General features: G+C 40.1%; 1 protein-coding gene across 4 annotated transcripts in view; it reads right to left on the reverse strand.

Moving 5' to 3' along the window:
• HDAC5 (histone deacetylase 5) overlaps window positions 1–16802 on the reverse strand; it is a 129614-nt gene that overhangs the window by 77044 nt on the left and 35768 nt on the right. Inside the window, exons 1-2 of one of the 4 annotated variants that reach the window (XM_020793982.3) lie at window positions 9021–9101; window positions 8292–8363 (exon numbers count right to left, since the gene is read on the reverse strand). The exons of 1 other annotated variant lie outside the window; for it this stretch is intronic. Coding sequence is in view for 2 of the 3 variants with exons in the window: in XM_020793977.3 (XP_020649636.3) it covers window positions 8292–8571 (280 nt within the window). In the remaining variant the exon portion in view is untranslated. Of the gene's footprint in view, window positions 1–8291; window positions 8932–9020; window positions 9102–16802 lie in introns of those variants that run through there. 2 more of the 4 variants (XM_020793978.3, XM_020793977.3) reach the window with 2 other exon arrangements.

Here is a 16802-nt window from a genome sequence, read left to right on the forward strand (position 1 = left end):
GATGGAGTGGGGACAAAAATGCCTGATGTTTGCCAGTTATCATGGTATCTTCACATTTATCAGCCACAAATGGTACCAAATAGTGGACTATGGCCAGCTTCTTAGTGAATGATTGGTATCAATTCTGCCTCTACACCTTCCCCCCCATCTCGAGTGCAGAACAGAAGCCGCCTCCTCTAATGAAGCAAGGCTACTGACACATTTACTGTAGCTCAGAATGGTCTGCACTGACTCCAACCATTCTCCAGGGTTTTAGGCAATTGTCCTCCTCAGCCTGCCTAGAGAGGCTGAGAAGCAAACCTAGGACCCTGTTCATGTAAAGCATGTACTCAATCACTGAGCTATTACTCTTTTCCATAAAAGGAAAGAGAATTCCTACCCACACCTCATTTAGATACAAACATTCCAGTCTGGAATATCTCAAACGAGGACAGACTCTCACAGAACCCAGCAGAGAGCTAGAGAACATCCCCGCACACCCCTCTTAACCATTAAAAGCCCTCCTTGGGCCTTTAATGTGGGCCTTCCACATTAATCATCTGGGATTTAGCCTATGTTTTCATTATTACTTTTGTCCAGAGAAGTGGAGTGGAAAGGAGTGGAAGAACTCAATCCTAATCTACAAAAGAAATTCAGTTTTAAAAGTTTAACTGTGGTTGAATCATACTTCTCCAACTCTACAATGAAACTCTTTTTTAGGAGAGCTAGAGCAGAAATGGGTTATTTTCTTGGTGTCTGGTGGCTGTTTTTTTTCCCTTCCCTTGATCTTCAAGGGACACAAATACCTCTGACCTCCACAAGCCCCCAAAATGGAAAGTCATGCCCCCAGAAGCCCCAGGAGAACATGATTTGCCATTTTTATGTTTTTATTTCCCCCTCTGAGCTTGTTTTACTAAGACACTTTAAAAAGACCTGTCCTGTTATATTCCGTGATATAACTGGCCATTGTAGGCTAAAAAATATTTTTCATTTGGGGTGAGAAGCAGCTGAGGAGTCTCAGAGGGGCCACCTATGGCCCTCAGACCACATGGGGAACTCCCATGACTTGAAGTAAGATGAGAAATATCACAATAATAAAGGAACAACCAACAAGGTAGTATATTGCCAAGTTAAAATCTGGCTGGCGGCAGTAAACAGATTAGACCTTTGCTCTAAAAATACACACCCTGGTATTCTTAGACAGTAGCACACTTTTTTGCAGAGCTCCCCACCCACTCCCATCACAAACTATCCTCATTTGTGCTAATGGAGAACCATGGTCTTAGAACAGTGGTTCCCAACCTTGGGAAACCCAGGTGTTCTTGGACTGCAACTCCCAGAAATCCTGGCCAGCACAACTGGTCGTGAAGGCTTCTTGGAAGCAGCCCAACAATACCTGGGTTACCCAAGATTGGGAAGCACTGTCTAGAGGAACAAGAGTGGACATGGAAAGAAATCAGAATGGAAGAAAAAAGGGAAAGGAAGGAGATTGCTATTAAGACATCTCACCATTGATCCCTGGAACGCACTTGGTTCCTATCTTTTCATGAAAAGCTATATCAAGAGATAGAAATGGTGTGAAAACAACACTGTTTTTCCAGCAGAAAAAAAATTAGAATTGCCAAGCCAGCACTCAGTTAATTAATCTGTACATTAATTAGCTTCTTCAATCACTGACTCAACTTTGTCATTGTTGTTTAGATTTCTAAACCAGAGAAGCTTTGTGTATTTTGTTTCCATGATTACATTGCAAACACGTTCCAAGACACAGGCCTCAGATTCTAGCACTGACTAGCATGAAGAAATAGGCCTCCAAACTATCTTGACTTCAGAATGTTTCTCAGATTGTTCTGAAAGCAAGTTTCTCCTATGATGGCAAAACCTCAGAAACCACAAGACAGCAGGGTAGGAGTGCCAGTGTTTTCATTGTATATTGTGTATACGCACGAATATGTTCAAAGAGAGGGAAAGTCATATTTTAGGACTAGAATTTCCCATAGCCAGGGTGACTGTGGGATTCTGGGAATTGTAGCCTTCCCCCTGCAAAAAATATTTTCCCCCATTTCTGCATGTGTGCATAGACGTTTCAATATCCTCTTCCACTGCTGTGATTCCCTGAACCCTGCTTTAACCAACCTATACAATATCTACAATCATTGCCTTATTTCCCATTCTTGCTGAAAACTGACATAAGATTTTGAAAATTAGCCAGCATCTTGGAAGCAGCATGAATTATGGAAATCAAGCAAACACAAAGTTATGTAATTCACCTAATTATTCTGTCCATGACTTTGCTTTTCCTTAGGTTAAAATCTTGATTGGAGAGAGATGCAGAATGCAAGCAACAGACTTGATGCAAACCCTAGACATGAACACCAACAGTCACTTTTGGACAATAATACCAAGGGTGCAAGATGCTGGGTTGGATCCAGATTTAATCATATTGAAGGATAAGCCTGTTGAAACCTATGGGTCTTAAGTTAACCCACTGTGCAGAACAGACACAGGCAATCTGGTGTCCTCAGATGTTTTTGACTACATCTACCAACAGTCTCAACCAGCAAGGACAATGATCATGGATTATGGGAATTGTTCTGAGTCCCCAGTGGGACACAAAATAGAAAAGACATTGCAGAGAGCATGAAGCAGCAGCAGGTTATGCCATATTCTGGATTCTTTCAATCTATAATCATATCCATTTTTAAGAGTGAAACTTTAAGCCCTGCTACAGAGAACTAACTCGAATACCTGACGAAGGGAAAGGCCAACCTGCCACACTGCCACAACAGAACATAGGATACAGTAATAACTCAGTACCATCACAGCATACCATCAGGATAGAACCCCTTAAATACAGAGACATATAACTCTGCAATGACCAAGGAAGCAGCCATGTTTGCCTCCATATACAGTGGTGCCCCACAAGATGGGCGCTCCGTTTAACGACAAAACCGCTTGACGTCAATGTTCCCTATGGAGGAATTTCGCTTTGCAATGATCGGTTCCCTGCTTCGGGAACCAGTTCTCACAAAGTGATGATTTTTTAACAGCTGAAATGGCCACTGGGTAAACAAAATGGCCGCCCACTGTTTTCTGGGACAGATTCCTTGCTGCACAGGCAGCAAAAATGGCCACGCTATGGAGGATCTTCGCTGGACGGCGAGTTTCCAGCCCATAGGAACGCATTAACCGGGTTTTAATGCATTTCTATGGGCTTTTAAAAATCGCTTTATGACGTTTTCGTTCTACAGCGATTTCGCTGGAACGAATTAACATCATAATGCGAGGCACCACTGTACTGAAAAAGAGAAGAAATTTAATAAAGAAGGGGTGGAAACTCCCAAATATTATGGCACTCTAAAAATTAACAGATTCATTTCAGTGTCAGCTTTGGTGGACCAAGTTCACATCTTCTTGGTGTCTGAAATGGATTTGATCCACCAAAGCCCACACTAAAATAAGTCTGTTGGTCTCTAAAGTGCCATAATATTTTGCCTTCCTCTCCTTCCTCTTTAATTTTGCCAACACAATTCAGAGGGGTTTCAGACCACAATAATTCAAGGAACAAGTGTTTCAAAAGGTTTTACACAGATATGCTGCCTTTTCTTTCTCAATATATTTTTTGTGTGAAGAAAAAAAAAGACGAAAAATTGATGGGAAAACATAGGCAGGCTGCCAGTAGAAGGCAAAGATGTCAGGACCCCAGATAATGTCTGTGTTTGGTAAATGAACAACAGCAGTTTCATCAGAAAGCACCTACAAACAGGTGTGCCACATGGGATTGTATCTCTCTGGTCCCATGTTGTGCACACTTTGAGCCACAAGATAAAAATTTAATAAACATAACTATTGAAGAGGAGATCAAAACCCGTGGTGGTGGAAGACTCCTAAGTGTATTTATGCCAGCTTTGCACAATGTACTGGAATTGTACTCTTGCTTGTTCCAGTTCCATGGTTCTTTGTCCTTCTTCCATCAAAGATAAGGGTTGAAAAAGCAAAATGTGTTACTTGGAGGAGACGTATCTGAACAAGCAACCTCTTGAATAAGTTTATGACTGCATTACCTGACATTGCCACAGGGCTCCTTTGGCTATAGATGCAGACAGTGTCTGTGTCTTTTGCAAGGAGGAATGGTGGCCATGTGAAGGAACATCCTTCAAATGCCCTGGGAATTTGGTTGCCTCCCTATCCAATTAATGTGTAGATATTAGCTGGACTATATTTGGGGGTGAGGTGGGGGCTCATCTTCAAATAGCCCAGTCCATGAGATGTCAGTGTTATAGATATTGTATTCTCAAAGGCTTTCATGGCCGGGATCTGACAGTTATTGTGGGTTTTCTGGGCTGTTTGGCTGTGTTCTTAAGGTTTTTCTTACTAACATTTTGCCAGTCTCTGTGGCCAGCATCTCCAGAGGACAGGAGTCAAAACTCTGTAGGTTCTGACTCCTGTCCTCTGAAGATGCCGCAACCCACAACAACCATTGTTATAGATATTGTCAATGGTACAATTCCTGAATGGTGTGCTATAGTATTGTTCCCAGGGCTACTGGATTGTAAGCCTCTTGCTTTTCAGCAACAGAAACTGATGCCACATCCCAACAGTGCAACATGGAATTGATGCCCAGCAACCACACTCTACAAAGATATGGACAAAAGCCAGTAGGAGAATGTACTGTACTTTGAGCATGAATGAAAATTTTCTGCCCAGCCTTTACTTGAAAATCTCACTTCAGGAAAGCTGGGGAAAAGCCAAACATTACAAGTAACACCTATTCTACACCTCCCACTCTCTGATATTCTGACACATTCTAAATATCCACTTAATTTATCATCATGTCATATGTCATAAAAGTATGAGGAAAGCAGAAATGGGTAACATCCTTTTGCCTAATTTTTCTTGCTTCTTGTGCATTGTATAATGTCCACTAATTCCACAGATACAGAGGTCACCTGTATTTCTGTTCTGACAATTCTCAGTCCCCCCCCCCCCATATTTATTTTCTTGGTAAAACCAATATGGCTACCGAGACTTAAGCCTGGTCTGTAAAATTAAATACTGCTCTAGGGATATAGTGGACCGTACTATCTCAGTCTGCAGATGGAATGGTGGGGGCATATTCTGAATGTTCCTACTTGTGAAGTAAATATATATATTACCAATTTTTTAAGTGAAATGAGATAAACATTCTAACCCAATCTGCATGGATATTGTTGCTGGGATGCATTTTGTTTTTACATAAGGGCTAATCTCCCATTTGTAGTCAGCAGTGGTACAATCCATTCTTCCTCATCCCTAACTCCTTTTGCTGCATATATGTAGACAAGGCCTGAAATCTCCAGGGAATAAAATTATATAACATGCCTAAGCAATTTATAGTACTGCTGAGCTATTCAACAATTGCTACAAGAGAACCACTGATACTCCATACAAGATGAAAGGTCTATATTGTATTATTTTGAATACTGGTATCCCCAAATGTATGCAAATAGATGGTAGAACATATTTGCACATGGCACTTATGGGTTGTAGACAATATTGATATTTCCCACAGCAATTATAAGCACTAAGGATCAGGATTTTTTTAAAAACAACAACAACAACAACAGTATTAACACTAATATTTTAGTAGGTATAGTAGTGGTCAATTAACTTGAAATGATCCAATGGATCATCAGAATAAACATTCCAGCCTGATATTTTATATATAAAAGACACTGTTATAAAAATTATTACAAAATAACCTTCAATAAGTCTCCAGAGATGTTGGGGTTGAGTACTATTTAGATACAGCAGCTTCATCTGGAACAGGCAATAGGCTCATCACACGATGGTATATCTCTAAGCTTGCTTATAACAACATAATAATTCCATTTTACTGTGGACAATTGCCTGAGTCTACCATTATTCTAGAAGTGTGAAAATCCCCCTGGCATAGTTTTGCAGGACTATATTGTTGCACAAACAACTGTGCAAGCAGTGGCACAAAATGTTGCACACCCTCTTGCATACATCCTAATATACCAGTTGTACAACCATAAACTGCTATGGAAAGCTCACGTATACCTCCTACATGGAAATCCAGATATCTTTGGCATAGAAGGGTGTGTGTGTTGCCTATGCTCCAAGCAGGAGTAGGCTGTGCATATGGCCTTGGCAAAAAAAAAAATAACATGTCAGGTTCATCTACCTATGGGAGAGGCATACATGGGTTTCCCATAGTTGGTTTATTGTATGCTAATGATCGTCCAAACGTTGGCAACAAAGGAGAAGGAAAAAATTTTCCTGAGCCCATGGGAAAGTGGATTATACTTTGCTTTAAAAAACAACAATACCACAGCATTCTCCTACCAGTAATTGACTTTTACTAACAAAATAAACAAGGGGATAAGACTCAAGGCCTACTCATATGTATAAGTGTACAGTATATTCTTTTCAAACCCTTCAAATTCCTGCTAGAATTGGTTTATAATTTTAGGAGTCCTAGATGTCTGTCTGGATTTGTTTGTTTTTGTTGCAAAACAAGTGAATACAACACCACATGATCTTCTACTTTTGCCTGTTCCTGGTGGCTGAGATTACGCATATGGTACCATGAACCAGCCCAGCCTCACTGGGCTACAATTAAAAATCAGATGAAATATCACAATATAGCTTCCATCATAATGAAGGGAATGCACAATGGCTGTTTCCAGAGGGAGCTTAGGGAATGGTCTGAATCTAAGCAAGTGTCAGCTTGATCAGTGATCAGGATGAGAAACCATGGGGAATCCAGGTTAAATGTGGGATATGTATTTTCCAGAAGCTTACCAAATGGGAATCTAGCCTGATGATTGCCCAACAAGCATATACTCTCCATAGCATTTGCAGGCCAGAAAAAAAGGAAAATAGCTCCTGGAACAAAATTATTCTCCAGTGTAGATCTAACAATGCTGAACACACAAAAAGATCTAGGGCTTAAATTCACATTCATGTGAGTCGCAAATTGTATGAAGTGGAATCAAACCGAGATTAACTATGATATTAAGTGTTCTACAGAGCAGAGCTCAGCCCAAGTGAAGCCAATGCTATGGTTTAATAACTCCCATCTCTCCCAGTGTAAAACGAGTTTTCATCACTCCCACTGTACTGGATTTATTTCAAATGTACTTCAGCTCCTAAAACGTAATTGCTGTTAAGGCAGCTAGAGGGAAATTTGAAGTAAAGCAGACTCTTAATCAAGTCCAACAAATATAACCACATGCAGAATGTGTGGTTAAGACCATGTTTATATGGCTGGCTGAGCACATGGCAGTGTACTGTATATGGTTTATGGAGAAGAGATAAGTGAGTCAAAATATGGCTCACCATCAGGTTTCCATGCTTTTTTGCACAGCATTTGGACAAACTCCTGCTAAAAGATTATGTAGTCCACAGATTGCTTCTAACCAAAGAAATGCAATGCAATATTTAGCTATGGTAAGATGGTAAATACTTCAACATTTTCATATTTACCAAGAACTAATAAAAAGGATCTATTTTTGCCACCTGATTTTAAAAACAGGCTTGTAGCCACAGACTCTGTTGGGCTCTGCAATCCAAGCCTTCCCTTTTCTACATTCAGCAAAGGGCTTGACCCTGTAATATGATAATAAAGAAGAGCATGGCTCCAGAGGTGAGTAATAGCACCTAAAACAAATTCTGTCGTGGAGTCTTGGGAAGTTAACTTCTTTTAAAAGGTGTTGAGCTTTTAGGCTTCTTGAAAACCTAACAAATATTATTTTTCTAGTGAAAGGGCAGATGGGCTAGGGTTCTTCACTGAGGATGTGGGACAGTGATCAGAAACAATCTCCTTGTGTGCAATTTATTACAAATACTGTGACTAAGCCCTAACACTTACAAAACATTCTGGGGCCAGAGGCCTGGTTTAAATTGAGTCTTTAGCCACAAACCTACAATTAATTAAAATATATACCAATATGAAAACCCCCAGCCTTTGACAAAAACATATAGAAAATTCTCATGTGATGGCATCACATTTTAAAGAAGTAATATTCCTTATTAGGCCCTGCTTCTGCACAAAGATTGCATACTTCTAGGTGTGGCAACTCCAAGTATATGGATTTATCTAGTCCTGCCCTCAGGCACCTGCAGACAAATCTATGGAACACCAGGTCCTACTGATGAAGACTCAGTTGCTGCTCAGGGTCACTCTCCCATGTGTTGAATATGTTGGACACACTATCACCAGTTTGAGACCAAACCTCAATAATGCATGTCTGCTTTTAAATATGGGATCTCTTTAGGTCCATTTCAGAGGTTTTCATAACACTTACCTGCTACCGGTATGGCATGTATCTGTGCCCGCGACAGGAGTTCCAGCGATGGCTCACGTCCAGAAACTCCATCTGAAGAAAAACACGATTCAGTTTCATAAATTGTCTGCAACATCTCTGGCAGTCCCCTCACCGAGGATACAAGAAGCATGCCAAGGAGTGGTTGCACACTTCTGTTATTCCACTTCAGTTTCTCTTTATAACAATCCGTTGCACAAGCAAAGGCTTCACAAGGGTGTCTGTTCTTAATGGTATATTGCCATCGTAAACAATCCGACATCACCCTCTTAGGTTAGCCATAAAAAATACACACACACACACACACACACAACTGTCCTCGGTGTAGAAAAGTAAAGTTAAATTCTTTCACAGCAATGATGGTGGTGATGAGGAAGCTTCCAAGAATAAATCAAAGCCGCCAGGAAGTGAAACGAAAAAATGCTTGTAGGCTAAAATCTGGAGAAAAAGTGGAAGAGAGACAACTGTTTTCTCAAGTGCAGAGAGCAAAGAAGTAAAAGAGGCACAGGGGAAAGATAAGGGAAGAGTGGGGGGAAAAAGGTTTGCATCTCAGGTGTGGCTCAATTCACTCCGATTTTGCAACATTTCCATAAGACATCAAGGACGTTTTAAAAAAAATAAAACAAAACTGAACATCCAGAATGATGTATTCAGTCTCTACGAAAAGAGATTTCTAACAAAAAGAAGGCTGAGGTTCCCTGTCAATCTTACGAAGGCTCCTTTTCCATGAGACGCAAGAGTCGTCTCTCTTCCATGCGATTGTTTCCCATCCCTGCCACCAAACGAGATGGCTTCTGCGGGGGGGGGGGGGGGAAGAATGACCTGAAATAGAACGTTGGGGAGGAGCCAGCTATAAATAAACCCGAGCCAAGCTCTCTGGGAGCCGAGGATGGTTCAGGCAAAAGGAGCTGCCTGCCTATCAGATGCTGCATTTCAACCACAGGGGTCAGTGGAAAAAATTCCCTGGGGGAAAGGCTGTGTCTGCTGCCAAGCCAAAGAGAAGGCAGCCGAGGCATGAAATCAAAGAGGGCGGAAGGGCTGCTTCTGTGTTGTGGATGTCAGAGTCCACCTACAGATGAAGCCTGGCTGGTTTATTTAAGCCCAGTGATTTTAAACAGGGTATTCTACAAATATGTGACTAAAACAACAAAATGCCCATCAAAGGCTTTAATCCTAAAACCTTATTTGCAAATATCAAGGCAATGTTTTCTATACTAAAACAGCAGTGGCAGCAGCAGAAGCAGCAGAAAGCTCACCAAACAAACATGTCATGGCCATAAAAATCCATTTTTATATTGTGGGTAAATTATACATGCTGAAGACACTGGTTTGTGTCCTGAAGCTCTACTTTCTCAGCTACTGAAAGTTTTGCTGGGCATCAACCATCAAATCACTGGGGTTTAATCTTTATTTAACTGGTGTAGTACCTAGCCCCCCAGTCTAACCTGTTATATAACGTACAGATGCCTCTACAGTCTTTAAACAACTATCTCACACATTTCCTCTGAAATAATGTTACTTCTTTGGAATATAATTCCTAGACTTCCCTAGTCAGAACTGCCTATAGATTCTGGGAGTTGTACTCTTAAAAAGTACTGTAATGTTTTGAAGCTCTGCAAATAACACCCATGTAATGTGACTGAGTTTACTCACTAGTAATATAATCCTGTGCACACCTATCTAGGAGCATGCCCTGTTGAACACAGTGGGATTTAACACTAAATAAACATGTACAGAATCACACTGTTAATTTTGTAGTTTTATTAAATCTTTTTGTCCCAGCTAAAAAACCTGTACAAACATTGTCATGTTTCCTCAGAAACCTCTGTTGCAGAGCTTAGAAAACTTACCTTTTGGCATTATACCTCCCAAATCCCAATTTATCATCATAATTATCTTAGAACTGCAGAGACAGCAGGGACCTATCATCATCATTGAATCCAGCTCCTATGGGGAACTGAACTCCCAACCTTTGGCTCCACAAGCAGATGGCTAAACCACTGATCTATCCAGCAGTGCAGTCCTAATAATAATAACAACAATAACCATTCTCAGCTATGTCTCACTAATTCCCTCACAATACAAGCAAGCATTCACTTTGTCATGGAGATCAGACCCACTCTGATCCATCATACATAGTAGTTCTTCTTCTAAGACACCACCAATTTGGCATTTACTTCCTAAAGAACTAAAACAATGATCCAGCTAGCCTCACAGATGGAGGGTGCTGAACTGTACGTTATATCATCATTCACATGGGTTATGCTGACTAATACTGATGGGAGCTGTAGTCTCAACAACATCTAGAGGTCTCTTTGCTTGCCCTGGTCCTAGAGCAATGATTCCCAACCTTGGATATCTAGGTGTTCTTGATCTGCAACTCCCAGAAGCCTTCACCACTAACTGTGCTGGTGGCAAGGGCTTCTGACAGTTACAGCCAAGAACATCTGGAGACATGAAGTTGGGGACCACTGTTCTACAGTATATAAACAAAATAGGACGGAGCATACTACCTCCATAAAGCACACCCTAAATTAACACATGCAAAAAATTAGATTATAAGCAAATGATACTTTTATTGTACAAATGGCAAAATTTTATTGAACCAGAGTTACACAACGTTTTGTTTATTTTACTCAGCACACTTAGGATAATGGAATATGGAGCAAATAAAATTTCAAAGCGGATATACCTCCCAGCTAATAAAATGTTTATTGTTTAATTGTACATGTTTCAAAAGACTGGCCAATAAAGCAAATAATCTGTCAAAAATTTGCATATAAAAGGAAATAATAGATCTCAAGAGAAGAACATTGCTTTGTTTTATATGCCACATTCACACATCAAATCAAGCAACACATCACAGAGAGCTAAAACAATGGATTACCATTCAGTTGTAGAATACATGCATTTCACACTGGAGATCTCAAATCCAATTCGTGACCTCTCGCAGGAAAGTTGGGATACATTGCTGTCTCAAACAATGTGAAACTTACTATCAGACACTGTTGACAATGCAGAGTAAATACTGACATCAGTGATGCAGCTTAAAGCAAGACAGTTTATTTTCAAAAAGGGCAAAAAGCGGGACCCTGGGAAGCAGTCAGCATGACATCAATCAAAGTGAAAATTCTGGAGCAGATTATAAAGCGGTCACTATGCAAGTGCCTTCAAAACAGTGCAGTAATAACTAGAAGCCAACATGGATTATCATAAAGGAATCCTGCCAGACTAATCATCTCATTTTTTGATCAGTTAACCTCTCTGTAAGATGGTGGGAATGCAGTAGATGTAACATATCTTTAAGCCAACTAGATGTGGGCTGGACAGAACAACTGTTAGGTGGATACACCATTGGTTACAGAATTGTACTCAGAGAATGCTTATCAATGGTTCATTCTCAAACTGTGAGAATGTAACAAGTGGGATACCACAAGGCTCAGTCATGAGCTCAGTCAGTCATATTAATGACTTAGATGAGTGGGTGCAGGGGACGCTTAACAAATCTGCAGATGACACAAAATGGGATGGAGTAGCTAATATCCTGGAAGACAGAAACAAAATTCAAAAAGATCTTGGTAGGCTTGAGCACTAAGCTGAAAACAACAGAAAGGCTGCATAAGCAGAAGTATAGTCTCAAAATCTCATAAAGTATCAGTTATCCTCTATTCGGCACTGGTTAAGCCTCATATTGAGTACTATGTCCAGTTCTAGACACCACACTTTAAGAAGGATGCTGATAAACTGGAACAATTTCAAAGGAAGGCAAGAAGGATGATTAGTGGACAGGAAACCAAGCCTTATAAGGAAAGGCTGAAAGAATCGGGCATGTTTAGTCTTCAGAAAAGAAGACTGAGGGAAGATAGCACTTTTCAAATGCTTGAAAGATTGCCATACAGAAGAGGGGCAGGATCTATTCTCAATTATCCAGGAGTGTAGGACACCTAATACAGTAATGGGCTGAATTTACAGGAGGCCAGATTTCAGTTGAATATCATCAAAAACATCCTGACTATTAGAGTGGTACAACAATGGAAACAATTGCCTTAGGAGACAGTGAGCATTCCAACACTAGAGGTATTAAAGAGAAAATTAACCAGCCAGATATACTTTGATTTGGATTCCTACATTGAGCAGGGGGGTCAGACTTGATGGCCTTATGGTCTCATTCTAACTCCATTATTCTATCAACCTAGGAGAAAGGAAAAGGTCATGTCTCTTCTGCTGACAACAGGCAGTTTTTACATGTACTTGTATTAACAAACAGCAGGCAATGGCTCAACAAATTTGCATACCATAACAAACCTTCTTTCCTCTGATAAGCATGAAAATGGCCCAAATCTCCATCCAAACATAGAGATTAGTATGGAAAGGTATTTTGTTTGTTTGTTTGTTTGTTTGTTTGTTTGTTTGTTTGTTTGTTTGTTTGTTTGTTTGTTTAGAACCTGCCTTTCTCCTTAGAAAAGGACCCAAGATGGCTTACAGTATTTAAAGACAATATTTAAAAACAAAACAATGAGTATACAAAGGTATCCACTTTCTGAAACTTCCAGTGGACAACCATCATGACCTCTGAGTGCTTATTCTCCATCAGTCTCACCAATATTCCTTGAAGATCCCTTCACTGGTCATCATTACATCTCATGGTTCTTCTTCACAACTTAATCTGAAGAAAAAGCAACACATCTAGACTTCTTTTGATGGAAGACAGGCTATTTTGTAAGTTCTCAATGCCTTCACAGTTTCTCCAAAGTATGGATTCTATTCCTCAAGCCTCAGAATTAACACTCATTCCTCCAGTGAGCTAATTCCATTGAACTTATATTTGGTTTCTGCTAGACAGATGCGCTTTCCATCAATCTAACCTGATCAGTTTTCCATCTCGCCTTCCAGAAGGTATAAGATAAACTTTTGGGCTCTTATGCTTTTATGTAAGAAAAGACAACAGCTACCCCATCTCAACATTTCAGGAACCCATGAATTACTTCCATTGCTAAACTTTGGGAAGGCTGGTAGGGAAAAGATTGGCCATCTTCATGTTCCTTGAAGTCTGCAAGAGGTGGCCATAAAACAACAATCTTCTAACAGTGGACACACATAAAATACATGTGTTTTTTTTACAGACTAAAGCCCACGTTGTCAAAATGTCTGGAAACCATGCTTGCAGGACAGCACAATGATGTGGGGTGTGGGGGTTTTTTTTGGATTGGAAATAAAAGTTACAGACTCATGGCTACAGACAAACAAACCAGTAGGAACCTTGTCAACTGCAGCTACTTCATACATTTTCCAGTATTAATGGCAGGTGCCTGCACAAGGAAATTATCTCTAGAATGATAACATGTAAGTTTCTTGGATGCAGAATCATATCCTTTGAACATGGCCAGCCTAGGATTTCTGTAAGTACCACCATCATAGAATCAAATTAGACATTCAGAAAAAATGCATATTTCCTGCAATGAATATTCTTTCTCTCTAGCAACAGTATCTCTGCAGAGATGCCTGCATCAGCAATCAAGAATTGCAAAGTAAACTCCTGTGACCAATCATAAAATAAATCACATCTAAATACAAGATACATAGATAATGAAAAGCACCTAATATGACAAACAGATGTTTTTCATCACTTAAGGGAATATCATTTCTAAATACATGCAAAAGATACTGTGTATTATGTCCTTCAGAAGAAATTTTACCCCCCAAATACACAAGAAGCTTTTAATGATTCAGGAATTCCATATCTTGCATATATGGTATCTCCATTTGACACACAGGAACATGGAAAGCTGCCTTTTTCAAGTAAGTCTAATAGTCTGTCCTGGTCAGTATTGTCTTCAGCAAATTTACTGGCAACAGCTCTTGAACATTTTAGAGACAGGCCCACCATTTCCCACCCTACCTGGAGGAGTCAAAGCCTGAGAATGAACCCATGCGCACACATTACATATGCTGCACACCACCAATCCATGACCCCTCCTCATTTCCCCAGTCAAGTTGACCTTGATATTGAGAGGATAGTGAAAAGGCATTTTCCCCTTTACGGAGACACAGTTCTCCAATTCCCCCGAATGGGGAGCATTTGTTGAAAAAACTATTATCTTTGAAGGTAAAGAGAGCTGTAATCCAATACATATAGAAGGCACGAGGTTAGAGAAGACTAGGTTAGTAGCTAAAAAGGAGACACTATAGCCATGGGACTATTACAGGGTCGGGCAAGTCCTGATGGCTAATTTTGTTCCCATGACCCATTGGGAGCTGCAGTAGATCCAAAAATATGGGGGCCCAGCACAAAAATTCTGAATGGGCAGTAGCTAAATGTATACTTCTATTTATTTATGATAGGCTGAACAAAGCATAGGGTGAGCCTTGTGCCTTGATATTATCATTTTTCCTGGAATAGAAGAAGACAAGGAAAGGTACTTCTTTTTTTCTAGGAAAAAAAACATTTTTAAAAATCAGTTTGAGACAGTTTCTATGTCTGTGGCATACAAATCACAGCCTCACTGCAGTCCTTAAACCACATTTTGCTTTTGTGTGGTCTATTGTCATTTGGTCTAAAAGAAAAGACAGAGCAATCTACTGAAAATACAAGGCAGCTCAAAGAATTACCTCTTTATGCAAGCGTACCTGTTTGTGTTCAGGCCATACACTTCAAGCTACAATAATGTTTACATGAGCTAGAAACAGGTTTTAGTGTTTTCTGCTCCAAAAGGAGCAGACAGACTCCAAGCTTCTCGCTGTTCAAGGAATGGAAACCAGAGCCATACAGGACAAAAAGATTTTGGCAGACTTGTAGTAAAGATACTCAGAGAGAGAACAGATAACAAAACGAAGCAAGGGGCATGCAAAAGGCACTATATGAGATGGAATTACAGTTTCAAATGCAGAAGATTCTCGGTTCAAATTCTGTCATCGCCAGGTAAGACTAGAAATATCTTTATCTCAGACCCTGAAGAACAGCGTGGGAGGGAAGCTAAATAAATGTTTTTTTAAAATGGCCCTTATTATTCTGGATGATAATCAGCCTTGGCTAGGCCATAACCTCATCTGGATTATGCAGGGAAAGGAAATCTAAAGAAGGGAATTGAATTGCCTTCTCCCACCCACTGCAAGATAGAGAGGGTCATAGGGCACAGTTTAAGGCCAGGAGTTTAAGACAATAGGTTTAAGCTGTTGATCTTCTTCCAAGAGCCTTTTTTTAAAAATAGTCCTCCTCATTCAGATTTTACCTGGCCTTTGGACCTGACTACCCTTTGTAAGGCAACTTAAGGCTCAAGTGCAGAACAGGGTTGGAGATTTCCCTTTGCTTTTGGAAATTGGATGGATCCTAACCAGAGAAAGGCCCCAAAGCTAAACCAAGCTCTTTTACTTCCTACTGCAGAACCCCAAAAGTGTACTGTTGTGGCCGTGGACTCATTACGGCAGGGGAGGGGACCATGTAGTCCTCGAGATATTTTTGCTGTCACCTGCTTCAACAGCCTCACTGTCCATGGCCAACAGTAAGAAACTGAGGCAGTTGTAATCTAGACAAGCAAACAGTCCTCATCCAACATGAGGGCCAACACATATTTTGTGTTCCACTCAGACATGAATTCCTGCACTACCTAAAACAGAGTGTCACAAATGAGAATCTTTACAATACTAGAACCCATCCTACAGAACATCCTCCCAAGTGAGATTTACCATGCCCCAATATTGTATTACTTCATGTGCTTAATTAAAACAGAGCTGTGCTACATCTAGATACATATTTTACATGTATACTTTAAAAAAATATTGGCATACTGCTGATTTCGTTTCTTAGATGCTGATTGAGATGCTTAGAGTCCACCTGGTGGGGGAAAAAAAAGAAATATACACTTTTAAGATAAATATAAATAAATATCTTGCAGAGCCCATCCTCTTCTGTGGTCTCTGTACAAGATCTCCCTCCGAGATGCCTGCTTAGTATTGACTACGAAGGACTAGCAACTGCAAGATTATTTCAAGACCTCCCTGGATTTTTAACTTTACTAAAAAGCAAGACCTACTGACTATGAAGTATACAGCACCTTTAAGACTAACCAATTTATTTCAGTGCTGACTTTCATGGATTGTAACCTAATTCTTCAGACAAAAAGCAAGCCAGCTCCATTGCCACCAGGCTGTTCTGTAATCATTTCTCTTAGGTTTCCTCATCAAAACTCCTGGCTAGGGAGTGCAAAAACCACTAGAAAGCACAAGACAATTTTATACTAGATTCTGTGCACTAAAGTCAGCGAAACAGAACTGTCTAGGGAGAAGGTAAGCAAAATGAATTCCTTGTATAGCATCAGTCTGTGTGGAAGAAGTTTTTGGATTATTAACTCATGTTCACATGCACAACAATCCTGAAAGATAGATCTTGTTACTCCTATTTTAAAAGTAAAAAAAAAAAAACTAAGTTGTATAAAGGTCTCACAGTGAATTCAGGGCACTAGTGGAATCCAGATGCAATTACCTTTCACCCATAAG

This window comes from Pogona vitticeps, chromosome 6 (assembly GCF_051106095.1).
Source record: "Pogona vitticeps strain Pit_001003342236 chromosome 6, PviZW2.1, whole genome shotgun sequence".
Lineage (NCBI taxonomy): Eukaryota > Metazoa > Chordata > Lepidosauria > Squamata > Agamidae > Pogona > Pogona vitticeps.